Source organism: Pseudonaja textilis, chromosome 2, assembly GCF_049901715.1.
Source record: "Pseudonaja textilis isolate UNSWEBS1 chromosome 2, rPseTex1.2, whole genome shotgun sequence".
NCBI lineage: Eukaryota > Metazoa > Chordata > Lepidosauria > Squamata > Elapidae > Pseudonaja > Pseudonaja textilis.
This window is the reverse complement of record NC_141991.1, coordinates 223488393-223503664: the sequence shown is the minus strand read 5'-3', so window position 1 is coordinate 223503664 and position 15272 is coordinate 223488393. Positions and strand designations below refer to the sequence as shown.

Genomic DNA, 15272 nt, shown 5'->3' with positions numbered 1-15272 from the left:
CAACAGACCATGAGTTCAAGTCCCACCTTAGCCATGAAAGCCAGTTGGGTGACATTGAGCCAGTCACACTCTCTCAGCCCAACTCACTTCACAAGGTTGTTGTGGGGAAAATAGGAGGAAGGTGTATTGGATATATTTGTAGCCTTATTTATAAAAATAATAAAGGGGGGATATAAATGAACAAACAAACAAATAAAATCCATCTCCAGCCTACCAGACGGACAGTTTCAGCAAGGGAGTTGAGATTGCTTGCTCCTGATCTCTCTTTGAAAAATGTCATTCTTCTTGACCTCAGTAATTAACTCAGTCATTCGTTTGCTACTGACTGTAAGTTAGTCATTACTTCAAAACAATGCCTAGTTAAAACACCCAGTGACATTTTTCTACCTGAACTTTCTCTATTTTTTCTCTCCTACATAAATGGAAAGAGCATGTCTATTCCTCTGACCTTTATAATAGATGGAATGTTATTTCATTTTTCTTCATTTGCGTTTTAACATCAAAGTGACCGTCAGGTCTTTCTTTCTACTATGATTTAAGCCTCTGCCTCACTATTTCTATTAAACTGACAAAATAGAGATTCAAGAGATACAAATTATCTCTTCCTACAATATTCGGCAGTTCCTAATAGAATTTAAAATAATGATCTACACTTAGATCTATGTTCCTTCATTAGCTGTGGCTGCTTTTTCCATTAGTTTAGTTTTTCCTAATCTAATTCTTCCTAAATAAGACTGGGAAATAATTTATAATCAATATATTATTCTGTTGGGAGAATGTTAAAAACAGCAAGATGACAACTATAATTTCCCCTTTTTATAGGCTGTGATGCAGGTTTTAAAAAAGGGACAGACTTCAATTATGCAGTTGCAGACCCCATCTTGTTTTTATCTTATCTGTTTTCCCCCTTCATTCATTCATCTTTTAAAAAGTTAATAAATCTGTTTACTTTTCACACAGAGAAACCTATTTCATGTCTTATTTAGAACTACAACTGTATCTTTTTCTATTACATCTACGACATACTCAGCACTATTCATATAGTCATTTAATCCATATCATGAATATTTTTTCCAAAATAAATGTCTCAATTAATTTTTTGGGGTTCTAATTTGGCCACTTATATTGAAAATTCAGTTCTGACAATAGAATGTATTCAGTCTCAGTCTCTGTACCTATCCATGGCCAAGGTGCATTCCCAGATATCACCCCACCACTGTACGTGAGGGTCATTGGCACTAGATTGCCAAATGGGATAGACGATGCCAAAGTGACATAAGTTACAGAAAGTCGTTGTTTAGCAACTACTTTATTTAATTTACATTTAGACCTTTGCAAAGGACAGCTGAAATAAGATCATAAGCACAGCTGCAATTTCACTTAGTAATGAGCAATTGCTGGTCTCAGTTGTGGCTGCTAAATGAAGACAATCTGTATCAATTTCAAAAGAAAGTTCAAAGATTCAAGAATTCTTGACAAATATTTGCTTTGAAGACATTAGAAGTCATAACTTTGTAGTCTCACAACACAGATGACCATTGGAACCCATCTACACAGTTCTCAGTTCCAAATGATCTACATGCCCTCCAGTAGTATTCATAAACTTCATATTTGACACCAATACTTTTCTGCTTTTGTTCTTAAACAAAATTACCTGTGGAATTCTTTGGGAGGACATGAGTGCTTGATTATAGAAAATCCTACCAAAGTGATCACGATCAGGAAACACTTCTGCCTGGCGAGGCAAGTTGGCACCTCCTGAATCAACTATGATCAAATAGAAAAATGAGCATTAATAATTGGTATTTCAGTTAAATCTTATTTAAAAGTAATCCTTAGACAGTGGAAGCAATACTATAGACAGGTCTGGAAGAGGAAATTTAAAAGCAGACTTGTTTCTCTGCCCAACATTAATAATCTGCCATTGTCATTGCTACAATGCAAACAGGAGCTGTTGGTGGGCAGTTTCTTGGATGAAGGAATCCCCTCACCACCAAATCATAATCCTTTATCTAAACCACCTCCAAACCTACAAAGATAAAAAGAGAAGAACCCCAGGTGGAAGATGGAACAGCTAGCCAGTTTCAGTGCAATCATAGATTGCTTATGGCGATTCCTTTTCATTCCTTTCGGCTGTCCATTAGATGTGACTGCCATTTTTAACTGAACAGTGAAAGAAAATATTGAAACACAGTTAAAAGATACTATTACACTGGAGATTTAATACTATACTGTTTCACAAACTATAGCACAATGTATACGAAGTCCAACTTCTGTATCTTTATTCTACCCATGTTATTTTTTGGAAGTTATGATAAATATTTTAGGTATTATGCTAAATAATGAGTGACAGCAAACCTTGTTCATTGCTCAACAACATTGTTTAAAGTTTAAACCAGAAGTGCTGATTCTAACTCAGCTCCAGGAAATATGTCAATGTTTACAGATGCTTATCCAACAACCTACATCACAGTTTCTTAATCTTGGCAAATTTAAGACACATTAAATTAAATTCCTAGAATTCCCAGGCCAGCATATGAAGTCCACATATCTTAAAGTTGCCAAGGTTGAGAAAGATTGATGTATATTTTATGTACACTCTGTAATTTATAGCTTGTCACCCCTGAAGCCATTTTGGGAGCATCTTCAGGGCTGCCACAACAAGGCTGGCTGGAGCTGTGGGAACAGGAGGGGGGAGATAGAGATAGCTGGGGATGTGTAGTCGAAATAACATTCTTTCCCGAAGGGGCCAAGGATGTTCTAGCAGGTGTTGAAGAAGCATGGAGCAAAGCCAGCTGGGATGGTGGTTGCAACCTGGTTGGATCATGTGATGGACTTGTAGCTTGGGGGAAAGAACTTTGGGGTTTTGATTTGGGTGGGGAAAACCTCAGGTCCTTCAGAGTCGGATTTTCCCCAGGTGTGCCAATATGACATGCCTAATAAAACTATGCTTTGAGGAGTATGCCTGCCTCAGAGTTTTGATTCCGTTGGGTGTGTTTTCTGGAACCCTGACATAGCTATTATGATTATATTATTTATTCATTATTATTGTTCTGTTTTACAAAAAATACCAAGCACTTGGCTTTAAAAATCATTTCCACCACCCTTAACACATCGGGCTCTTGGCTGATTACAGTTTTCCATTATAAGTAAATTAACAGAGTAGTCAGACATTATAACCATTACCTCTGCAACTCTAGATTTCAAAATCAGTTCAACCTAATTTCCTGTATTGGTTTCCACTCAATTATAAATCAAGTTTTTGCCAAATCAAAGATAAGGCTGTTAATTACATGTACTATATATTCTGCCACTGAATTAGAAAGTATTGTGGGTACAGCAGACACTGTGTGTCATAACAATAGTCTCTTACAAAATAAAACCTGCCTCAAAACTTAATGCTCACCTAAGTATACACAAGGAAGATGATTTTGCATGGCAATTTCTTGAGCACGCAGATGCTTCTTTACAGTAATTGGATAATAGGTTCCACCTTTGACAGTAGCATCATTGGCAATAATCAAACACTCCACTCTGAAATTCAGTTTTATTAGTTAATTGAGCACATTGAATATTAATTGTGTAATTAAAATGAATAAAACTTTAAAATATGAGCTTACATTGGCAGTTCTAAACATATTTAATAAGAGATTCTATTATTATATATTATAACTCTTAAACAGATCTTCACCATGCTGCTTACTGCATCTATTGTAACAAACAGAGGGTTTTTCTTCTCCTTAGAAGAATCTTTATGAATCATCCATATTATACATATTGTAACATTTAAATATAAAAGATATCAGTCAATGCTGAAAAGGCTCTATTATAACTCATATGAAATAAGTGAGAAGCATTTCCAGCTAACAGAGCCACTGACAATTCCAGACACAAAAAAGGTTAAGAATATTGTAAAGCTAAAACGCTGAATGAAAACTATCACTACCCTTCTAAATACTAAATCCTACCCATGTTATTTATTTATTAATTATTTTTCACATTTTTGAGCTACCGATCTCCCAGAGAGAGGGACTCTGGGCAATGTACAATAAAACAATTAATTAAGTCATTATGTTAACACCTGGCTTGTTCTAACAGCAACAAAATTATCCATCACTATTTTATGCCGACACATTACAGCCACAACAGATATTTTGAGGCATTCTTGCAGTTACTGGACTACTACTCCTAGCATCCTTCACCTTTGGTCATCCTGTTGCCTGGTATAACCCTGGCTGGGCTACTAGAACTTGTAGCTTACAAAAATATCCGATGAGGCACAATCACCTACATATGAAATTACAACTTCTTCAGATCTATTAATAAAACCAGCCTCATTTGAATCATTTCTTCTTGTTTGATACGGAGTGATGCCTTAATGTAGGGATGAAGTTTTCTGGCTTTCCATAGACAGCAAGGACAAGGTAGGAGTGGCCTACTTAACCACGAAATTCAATAAAGGCTTGATAATGTCCCAACAATACAAACTGCTCAGAAAAACTGCCAATATACAATGGTGATAACAATACTTCTGAATATCAATGACTCATACTAGAAAGCAAAGGAAATTAAAATATCACAGTAAAAAGCATAAATGAAACCAACAATATAGCAGTAGCTGTCCTCACCCTGATACTCTCCCAATGCCTGTAATGATACCTCCTGCTGGCACTTCTTCATTACCATACAGCTGATAACCTGCAAACTGGGAAAACTCTAGGAATGGAGATCTATGAGAAAAAGAAGAACATTTTGTAAACTAGCCACATGAAACATTCTTACCTGATTAATATTGGCAGGTATATACTGTTTAAGTTTGTAGTACAATAACCTAATTCTAAAAGAACATTGACTTATTTTAACATTGTAACCCACCTTTCTAATTCTGACCAGGGAATAGTCACAGTGACTACTACACAATTACTAAAAATGCACAGTACATGTAAATTATGATTTTAACTGATTCCAAAATTATAAGCATCTCTAGTAATTTGAAATCATCTAACAGTAAAATAGTAAAACTGGAAATGTTTTAATATAAGATATTATATTAAATACAGTTATATTAAAACAGTTATAATGAATCAGCAAATACCTACCCAGGATCTATAAGTCTGTCAACTCTTTCTCTAGGTAACAATTTGCCTCTTGATGTATGCAGGTTCCGTGACTTCTCTCCACCACCTATCAGGCAAAGTCTTTGATCATTTCAATGTTTGCTGTATATGTATACATTTACCAAGCAACATGCATAGACAATATCCATGTTATATTATTCTCTAATGGTTTCATTAATGCTTAATTTTACTTCTTCTAATACCAATGCAATCTTTCTTGTTCTTGTGCAAATGCAATCAATATCACTCTTCTCACACAAGAAGACTTTTGGCAAAATACAACAAAGAACACCAAATATCTCAGTTGTCAGACTTGAACAGCAGAAAGAAACTCTAGTAAAGAATTTGGAGAGAAAAAGAATCAAGTATCTAGATTTACAAAGACGTCTTCTATAGCAGCCCCAGTACATGCTGTCCCAGAGGTATATACAGCCTCTGCCCTACTGATATTACAGTGTGCCTTTGACCTGGAAAAATTTGAGTAAAAGAATAGCTTTCCTTATTCTTATATTTTTGTTGTTTCTATTATTTTGGAACAATTTAGAAAAAATCTATAGAAATAGCCAGCATATTTATGGACAGATCACCTTCTTGTTCGGAATTAATTTTAGATCTCCATAGCAGAAATTGAAATATACAATAGCAAACAATGAAGGTATCATAGATTGGAATATTAAATGTCTTTTATATCCAGAAACCACAAAATTAAAAGAAAGACCAAAAATGGAGGAGAAATTCTACAATGGGATGAACAACCAAGAATACTCAGTGGCTACATAACATAACTATTAGTAAGAATATTGTTGCAGCTCCTGAACTCAATCTTTTTAAATTTCTCTTTTCCTTTAGTAAGATCTTCCTGAACTCTGCTAACTGATCCTTATCCTTATACTAGCACTACCATTAGAGATTTCTCAAATCAACCTTGCCATTCACTTTAACTCTCTCTTTCCCCTCAATGTTTATTAAAGTCTAATGGCCCAGAGATAGGAACAAACCTTAAATCATTAAATTACACTAGTAGTATTTTAAGGCTTTCAGTGCTACTCTAAAGATGCGTTGGACTGGACTGCTGATTGGGAAATATGGGAGTTGTAATTCAATATAGTCAGAGACAACAAGCTGGGAAAGACTGTCTTAAACACTGTAACTTTTGAGAACCAACCAATCAGACTCTAATATGAGATACTTTAACAAGAAAAAGAATGCATTCATACATACCTAATCTAATTTTTTCAGACTGTCTTTTCAGCTCTGTTACTAAAGCTTTCATTCGTTCATAATTTTCCTGTTGAAAAATAATCATAGGTGAGTTAGTTAGAAAAATATTTAATTAAAGGTATACTTTTTTTCTCCTGTCCTATATGTATTATTTAAGCTTCATAAACCACATTTTCAAAACACACTCTTTAAACATAATTACTAAATAATTACAACTGGATATAAAATAATATATCATTCTTTTCCATTTTATACATTTTCCTAGGCTGAGAATCCTAATTTACTTCCAAGTAAATTAAATTTGCCTCTAGGAAAACCTAATGGCCACAAATGAAGATTCAAGCCTTTTAACAATTGTAATGGTTTTAAAAATATGTTGTGTTTGTCAAGACCTTTGGAAGTAATCTGAAACTTTTTAATGTATGAAAATTCAGCAATAGCTTGCTCAATTATGCAGCTTAAATGTATTCATTCCAAGATGGCTACTTTGAGATCTATAACAGCGTATCCTGGAAAGATAAAATGCTCCGAAATTACTTGTTTCGTGTTCTGATGTCAAACTTATGTCAATTAATTTTTCTGCACAAAGTTTGGTCTGTTTGTCCTATTTAGAATCCAGAGGGGCACTGCAGCATATGTGGCATATATCACATAGAGCAGGGGTCTCCAACCATGGCAACCTTAAGACTTGTGGACTTCAACTCCCAGAATTCCTCATTCAGCAAATCTCTTGAAGTTGATGGCATTGATGTAAAAAACTAGCACCTTGAATTTGACCTGGAAACAAACCAATGCATCTCTCAGAGTAGAGGTATGACATGTGCTGTTCTGGGAGAACACATATTGCCCATGCCATTCCATTCTGTACCAGTTAAAACTTGTAACTTATTCCCAGTTATTATATCTATATAAAAAAATCTTTTGTTCATGGTTAAACCAAAGTCAGGATGAGGAATTAAATACTATATAAAATAACATATGGCATAATGAGCTTAAGACTATACTTTGTACAACCAAATAAAAATAATAACTTTATCCAGGCAAATTTTAAAAAATGGCTATTGAAGGCTTATGCATTATATTCAGGATTCAAAGGACTATTCTTTATTAAAATCCTTGAACAATCAAAAATATTTGAGAGTTTTTAGTAAGGGTCTCCAAACTTGGCAACTTTAAGACTTGTGGACTTCAACTCTCAGAATTCTGAGAGACCTCTGGTTTTTAGCATTTAAAAAAAAATCCCCAACAATCTCAAACATAAATTTCTATTTACAGCAAAGTTAAAGATGTCTGCTTGGAAGATACACAGGCGTAGAGATACAAGATGTCCTTGATACAAGATTGTACAATTAAACTTCAGTTACACAAATTCTGGGTCTTTCTTCACATGTTCAACTCCTTTATCTACAAAGCACAATAGGCTACTTTTCAACTTGGTAAATTACAAATCAGAACTGAAATCATAGTCTGAAACAAACCGGCATGCCAATTTGGATGCAACACTATACAATGATCAACCCAAAACTAAACATTGAGAAAATTTGAATAAATTCAAGTTCATTTGTGCAAAGCATGAATGTGCATTCTATATAAACTAGATCTTGAAATTTAGGTGAATCATATGAAGTAATTGGATTCTTAAATATTTCCTTTAATGTCACATAGTCACAGCAAACATAACTGCTTCTATTTCGGTTTGACAATAGAAACTGAGTGCTAACAATTTAATTATTAATCACACAAAGAACATATGCTAGAAGTCTGATGCAAGTTCTGTGTATTCAATACGTCTTAGGATTTTAGAAATTAAATACACACTTACTATCCCACTAAATTACATTCATGTCTATTCTATCTCAGAGGTTTATTTTTCACAGTCTTTTAATTTGCAGAGGAAAACAAACAACAAAGGGCAAACATCATCTTTTTTCCTCTGTATCTTTTTCAACTTTGCGCCATAGTTATAGTTGTGTTATAGTTGCTCTGACCAGAGAATTTTCATGTTGGCCCATTCTTCTAAACTGCTGTAAATATGCAACAGTTTAGAAACAAGATCATCTTTTTTCCTGAATGATGTACCAATGAAGTCATGTAGATTGATTCTTAAACAAATCGTTCCATTTGATCTCTTCCCCAAATCTTCTTCCTAACCATTTTAAAGACTATATACCCAGACCACACCTGCCATTAGATCCTACAAAATTCAAGCCACAAACTATTTTCACAGCCTTCCCATTCTCTAACACAGCCTTCCAAGCAATCTAATTGTCACAACCACAAAATTCTCTATGCGCCACTCCTATCTTTAATTTGACAACCATGTGCTGCTCAGAAGGCTAGAGGTGATCTTCAGTCATTTGCCTGCAGGTTCTGTTCTGGGAACAAGACACACAAACTTAAGCATACATGCTCAAAAGTAGGACAATTTGAATAAATTCTAAAACTAAATAAAAGTTGGATTGACCCCAAGACAGACAGATTACCTATAAGCAAACCAGAAGACCGTGAGTTCTAGTCCCACCTTAGGCATGAAACCAACTTGGTGACCTTGGGCCAGTCACTTTCTCTCAGCCCAGCTCATCTCACAGAGTTGTTGCTGTGGGTAAATAGGAGGAGAAAGGAGCACCTGGAAAATCAGTTTGCTATGGCAGTTAAGACATACGGCTAGAAATCAGAAGAATATGGGTCCTAGACTTTTCTCAGGCACAAAGCCAGCTGGGCAGTGGTGGGATTCAAATTTTTTCACTACCGGTTCTGTGGGCATGGCTTGGTGACGTGGCAGGGGAAGGACACTGTAAAATCTCCAGTCAGAGGTGATATTTCCCAGTTCTATGAACTACTCAAAATTTCTGCTACCGGTTCTCCAGAACTGCTGGGTGAATTTGAGTCAGCCCCTTTCTATCAGCTCTAGGAAGCAGGCAATGGTCTGAATCATTTCTGAAAAACCTTGCCCAAAAAACCCTGCAGGGACTTGTTCAGGTAGTCTGTAGGAGTGGAAAAAACAGACTTGAACACACTCCCCCTCACACAAAAATCCTGAGTTAAAACCGGAGTTTTAAGCCCACTTGTATAAGGTATAAGATCCTTGTGCTATATAGCAGAATTTGGGTTGTAACTGGGTCCATTTAGGCAACATAGAACAGTTTGTTGAGTAGTCAAGACTCACAGTAAAGTGAGTGCTTTTGGAGGCAAAAAATCTATTTTGCTCTCGATAAAGTGGATTATTTACTGAAGTCAAAATTGAATTATAAACCTGGCCTTTTTTTTTCCAAAAGCAAATGCAGCATCACCATCATCTAGGAACAGTAGCCTACAGTTTCCTTTTTGGCTTAGTTGTCAGTTGTCTGCCTATGGCCACACTCAAGGAGAAAAAGAGATTAGGGGAGATGGGGGAAACCTAACCAAGGTTGAGGTCTGGAGATATTTCTGGAGCCAAGGGAACCTTAAATGAGAAGAACAAATTACTGAGAAATACAACTGCTCTACTCTTCCAAGGAACTTTTTGTAAGTGAATTTTGATATCAACATAAATCACAGAAAAGAATTCAGAGGAAATCAGGTCCAGCCTTCATTCCAAGGCAAGAAGGAGGAAATTGACAAAGCAGTGGGGCAGGTAGGGGACCAAGTGCTTTAAGACTAGATCAGGGATCTTCAAAACTTGATAGCTTTAAGATTTGTGGACTTCAACTCCCAGATATCCTCCTCCAGTCATGTTAGCTCAGGAATAAATGTAAACAGCTCCAAACTTGATTGCAGAAAGTATGACTTCAGAAACAGAGTGGTCAATGCCTGGAATGCACTACCTGACTCTGTTGTTACATCCTCTAACCCCCCCACTCCTTTAACCTCAAACTAATCACTATTGACCTCACCCCATTCCTAAGAGGTCTGTAAGGGGCGTGCATAAGTGCACCATCATGCCTACTGTCCCTGTCCTATTGTCCCCATTTATTTGTACCTATTTCCTGTTTTCTTACTCATGTTTATACTTATATCTATTATCTTGTAAGCGATTGACAAATCAAACAAATAAATAAAATTCTGGGAGTTGAAATCCACAAGTCTTAAATTTGCCCAGTTTGAAGACCATTGGACTAGATCAACAAGTTAGTGATCTTTACAATTGCCACTGCCTTTCTGAAGGGTACACGGTTGGCCAAAGAACAGCTGCCAAACTTTCATTCAGATTTCACTTCTATCGAGAAACCTGTCCTTCTGTGGAATTATGACTACTATGCACCGGCCCCACATAAAAACAGAGGTCTTTACAAAATAAATAAATAGAAGGCTAGAAGCCAGCAATGGATGATCTCTAAGCATCTACGCGCTGGAAGTCTTCACCACGCTCCTCTTCCTTGGCCTACCTGATAGAGTGAGGAAGCGACATCGGGCTGAGAGCCCACAGTGGCCACTTTGTCGCCGTGATAAGCACGGCCCAGAGCCGCTGCAGCCGCCCGCGGGCAGCCAAAGAGACGGCATCTTAGGCCCGGTAACATCGCTGCTTGGGGGCGCCTACGCCGCCAAAGGCACGACTTCCCGGGGCTGGAAGTAAGCATGCCGCCCCTCCCACGCCGGAGCCAATGGAAAGAGGCGGCGAAACGCTGGTTCCTTTTCCTATCTCAGCCTTATTAAAGGGCCAGCCGAGAGAACCCTGGAAGCTCCCTTCCTCCTGAGACGGCGGGGTAAGGTTTAAAAAGTTAACGTTAAGAGGGAACTATGAGCTGCCGGATTAGTCTCCCGGCCTGTTCGAGAAACGCTCACTGGCAGAATGGAAAGAGGTTTGGTTTTAAGAAAACGTACACTAAGGGTCTTCAAACTTGGCAAGTTTAAGACTTATGGACTCCCAGAATTCCTGAGCTAACATGACTGGAAGAGCAATTCTGGAAGTTGAAGTCCACAAATCTTAAAGCTGTTAAGTTTGAAGACCCCTGATGATGAAAAGGAATGGGGAAATACTATTTTACACTAGAATTTTTAATTGTATATTATTGAGCATTTTGATTTGTTCTGGTCTAAGGCTGTAATAAAACTGATTGAGTGATTGAATGGGAAAGTAAATTACAGTTTGATTGACACCTGCTATCTAAACTAGGACTATTGTATCTGGGCTGTAAAATCAGGGTGACCAGCAAATGGCAGAATTTTCTATATATTTATTCAACATTACCCTGCTCCTTTCAAATAGCTTTAATCTAAATTAACTATCATCACTTCTTACCATGATAAATTATGGTTAATCGAACTACTTGAAATCCTCAATTTATGATTATTCCATTCCCTCTCATTGCTTCTTTATAAGCAAGCTGTGGTAATCCTGCACAAGGTTATTGTTCGGATGAATTATGCTGTTCTATTACAAAACCAGTAGTACCTGATAAATTATTAATAAAATGTATAGGTGCAATAAAGCCTGGGATTTCTATAACAATATACACTATTTAGTCCCAACTCATATAGAGAAAATGCCTTGAAGTCTTGCTCTATAGTCTTTTGGCAATGCTATGGAGTTACTGCTGTCTTATTTAAAACATTTTCTCAAGAAAAATGTAAGCTCCTACCATAAAGATATTTGAATGAGTCTGTGCAGAATGTAACAGTAAGTTAATGAAATTCTTAGCTTCTGTATCCACCTAGTAGTTTCAATAAATGTTTACTTGTTAAAGTACTTGATAAAATACTTGATAAATATGGATCAAATGAAATGTTAAGTGGAAGATTGGCAATGAGGAATTGAATAGTGGTATGTACCACTTCCATTACTGCATGTTACATGAAACTATATTTCTGTGTTGAATATGTAATATAGAAATAAACATTAGTTTTAATCACTAATGTGTTATATTTGGATTGTACAATTTATCATTCATAGATTCAGTATGTGTTGCTTTCTAAAATGTATTTGTAGCTCCATAATCAATACTTGTGTTGCTTTTGCAGGTATTTGTAGACAAATGACGAGCAGCAAAAATTTGAATTACCCAACACGCAATTTCCTAGCTAAGGTCAAACAAGGCAGTGCTGTTTCTGTTCTTCTACTATAAACATGTGCCATGCATTTCCCCTAAGCAATAGTTCGATATTCACTAATTCAGTATTCATAACATTTTTGTAGAACATAGCTACCACAAATAATGAAAATCAACTGTGTTTTGTTTTGTCCTTAATGGGACATGTGTAAATTGGGATGATCAACAATGATTTCTCATCAATCCAACAAGCCGGAGAGATACTTAAGTTTCAAATGGTCTTACCACAAGATATAAACAAATTCTTTTGAAGAAGTAGACAAAGCAGTCTAAGTGCAAGAGATTAAACTTGTCTTCTATAAACTCCAGTGAAATGAGGCTATCTGAAATGGGTGGAAATTCTGGTGATCCATAGCTTATATAGGCTATTAAAAGCATGGGATGCAATTTCAGTATAGTCTAGTCAAAAAGCATGAAAGGCAGACCCATGTGATGATGGTTCATGTATGCTTACTGGCTTTGAAGTGATCTGCCTACAACAATCTCTTTGGGATTCTCTCACTGGCACAAAGGATGGAAGGTCTTTCTTTGTCTTCTTGTATTCTTCAATTCTGGAATATTCCTTCATTTGTGCATATACAGTAGTTGCTATCTTAGTTATATTCTTTAGTACTCATGAATATTTGTTACTATTGTCTTATGTTTACTACTTTGGAATAAAGCCATAAGTACTGATGTTGTGTACTCACTGCTTCTGAATTCAAAAGATCCTGTGACTCAACTCTGCTGACCAGAGCAGTACCAAACACCACTTAAATGTGAATGAACAGATCAGACTTTCTTTTTCAAAAGTATTCACAGCCTAAAGAGTCCTTATTTTAAATTAGTACACATTTATAAGTGCCAATTCTGATTCTATAAATAATGTAAGAAGTAAAGATGAAATAGTTTCATATATAATAATGAACCTGTAAGTTGAACTATACAGTATATAATAGTTTATAAATAGTTAATTTCCAATCTCTTTCTCACTGATAAACTTAAATATTTAAGAATGGAATAGTATAACAATGAAATACATATAATTTTGTTGAATTTTGTATGTTCCATCAAATGTTAAAGATAAACTTTGACAAATAATTCATATAAAATTTTATTCACATAATTTACATACATAATATGCCTGCTTTCTTTGAAACAGAAAGCTTTCATATGAACATTACATACCACTGAAAATATGTATCAAACTTTTCACAATTTTTTTTGCATATTAATTAAAATGAGATATTCTGTCAATTGACCAAGGTTTTTGTTTTTCTGTCATCCGTAATATTGATTTTGCTATAAAGGAACCTGTATATTTTAAAGAATTTTGTAAACATTGTCAAGAAAACATAGTTTATAATAAAAATTAACAGGATCTTCTCATCCTTTCCACTTAGTAAGGAAAGGTAAGGCACCTTATAGCTTGGTTTCTTTAATAAGATGTTTGTGCTATACTTTTCTTCATTGAAATTTAAAATTATTACAGCAGATTATGGTGGATTTTTAAGGATATATTCTTCTATGTATTAATATGAACACACACTGCTCTATGGTGGAACTATTTGGGTTAACTGTTTATAAACAATATTTGAAATGTTTATTTGGATCCGTTTTATCTATATGTATATTTTATAAAAAAGATTCTTGTTTTATTTAATTTCCTTACAACACTGCAAAATTAAAACAGGAAACTGAAATTCAAATCAGTCAAATCAAAGAATTGTTAAGTCTCATAGAGTACTGATTTTGTTACTAATAACTACAATACTGACTTGGATATCTTTAGAGAAGAGGCACTGAAATAAACTGATCTTTGGTCATGACAAATATTAATTAAATGGGTCTACTGTAATTTTTTTTAAAGTCTGTTTCCAACCAATTGTCTATGTCTGAATTTTTAAAAATGCTAATACCTTTCATATCAAATCCAATAATAATGGAATGTCTGCCTTTAGTAATATTTGCACAGAATAAATCTAGGAAATAAAAGTAGTTTCTTAATTAGTTTAAATGGTATACATTAACAATTGTAGATGCAGACAATTTTCATAGATATTGCATAGATTAAGAAATATCTAGAGAAAAAAAAATCCTCTCCAATCATTAATTGCAATGAAAAAGACACCTAAATATAAGATCCAATAGCGGGGTTCCTTTTTTCACTCCAAATTATACTACAGATCAAAAAGAAAAAAAAAGAAAAACCCAATGAGAAATGGAATATGTTTATAACTTAAGTTATTAAACTAGTAACTCATAACAAGAAAAAAACAAAACAAAAAAATAAATTACATAAAGCAGAAAAGAACCGTATTTATGATGTTGGGGCAACTCTTATTTTCTCATACATTCGATTTTAATTTCTCCTCTTCACTGGTATAATTGGGTTTTTAAATGGCAGTGTATCGTTTCATATAAAATTTAGCACTTTAGCACTAAGTAATAGCGAGGTTATGTATAATAATAGCGAGGTTATGTATCTTCAGGACAAACAATTAACACAATCTTTCTGTACATTGAACTTAAATATTTTTTCACATTTATGTCTGTACATTTAAAGACATTAAACATTATTTTTGAAACAATTCACATATATTCATTATAAAAATACATAAAAATAAGTTGACTTCAGATATTGTTACCTACAACGTACTAATTACGTTGAAATGTCCAGACTTTGTTTATTTTACAAAGATAATATTCTCCTTTCTATAAAGGTTTACTTCATAAAAAGAAGCAAATATTATTTACATAAGTACTGTGTTGAAGTGGCATATGATCATTCTGCTATTTCTCAGTGCATTTCTAAATCTAAATATGCATGTTTAGAAAAATGTGCCATAATTCAAACAAAAACACAGCTTTTCTGATCATGTACATCTTAATATTTAACATTTTTTCATCAGTTTCAAAAATATCACAC

At 34.8% G+C, this 15272-nt stretch overlaps 1 protein-coding gene and 1 long non-coding RNA gene across 3 annotated transcripts in view; one reads left to right on the top strand and one right to left on the bottom strand.

Annotated features, from left to right (window-relative positions):
* MCCC2 (methylcrotonyl-CoA carboxylase subunit 2) overlaps positions 1–10914 on the bottom strand; it is a 31644-nt gene extending 20730 nt beyond the window's left edge. The window contains exons 1-7 of one of the 2 annotated variants that reach the window (XM_087927130.1): positions 10703–10841; positions 8822–8934; positions 6339–6405; positions 5100–5184; positions 4629–4730; positions 3407–3534; positions 1655–1767 (exon numbers count right to left, since the gene is read on the bottom strand). In XM_087927130.1, the coding sequence (XP_087783256.1) occupies positions 1655–1767; positions 3407–3534; positions 4629–4730; positions 5100–5184; positions 6339–6390 (480 nt within the window). In that variant the 5' untranslated portion in view covers positions 6391–6405; positions 8822–8934; positions 10703–10841. Of the gene's footprint in view, positions 1–1654; positions 1768–3406; positions 3535–4628; positions 4731–5099; positions 5185–6338; positions 6406–8821; positions 8935–10702 lie in introns of both variants that reach the window. The other variant, XM_026718271.2, reaches the window with a different exon arrangement.
* A 13-nt stretch (positions 10915–10927) lies between these two features.
* Positions 10928–14188, top strand: LOC148127385 (uncharacterized). The gene is made up of 2 exons (XR_015742284.1): positions 10928–11020; positions 12276–14188. It is a non-coding gene; the product is annotated as an uncharacterized LOC148127385 (long non-coding RNA).
* The last annotated feature ends 1084 nt before the right edge of the window (positions 14189–15272 follow it).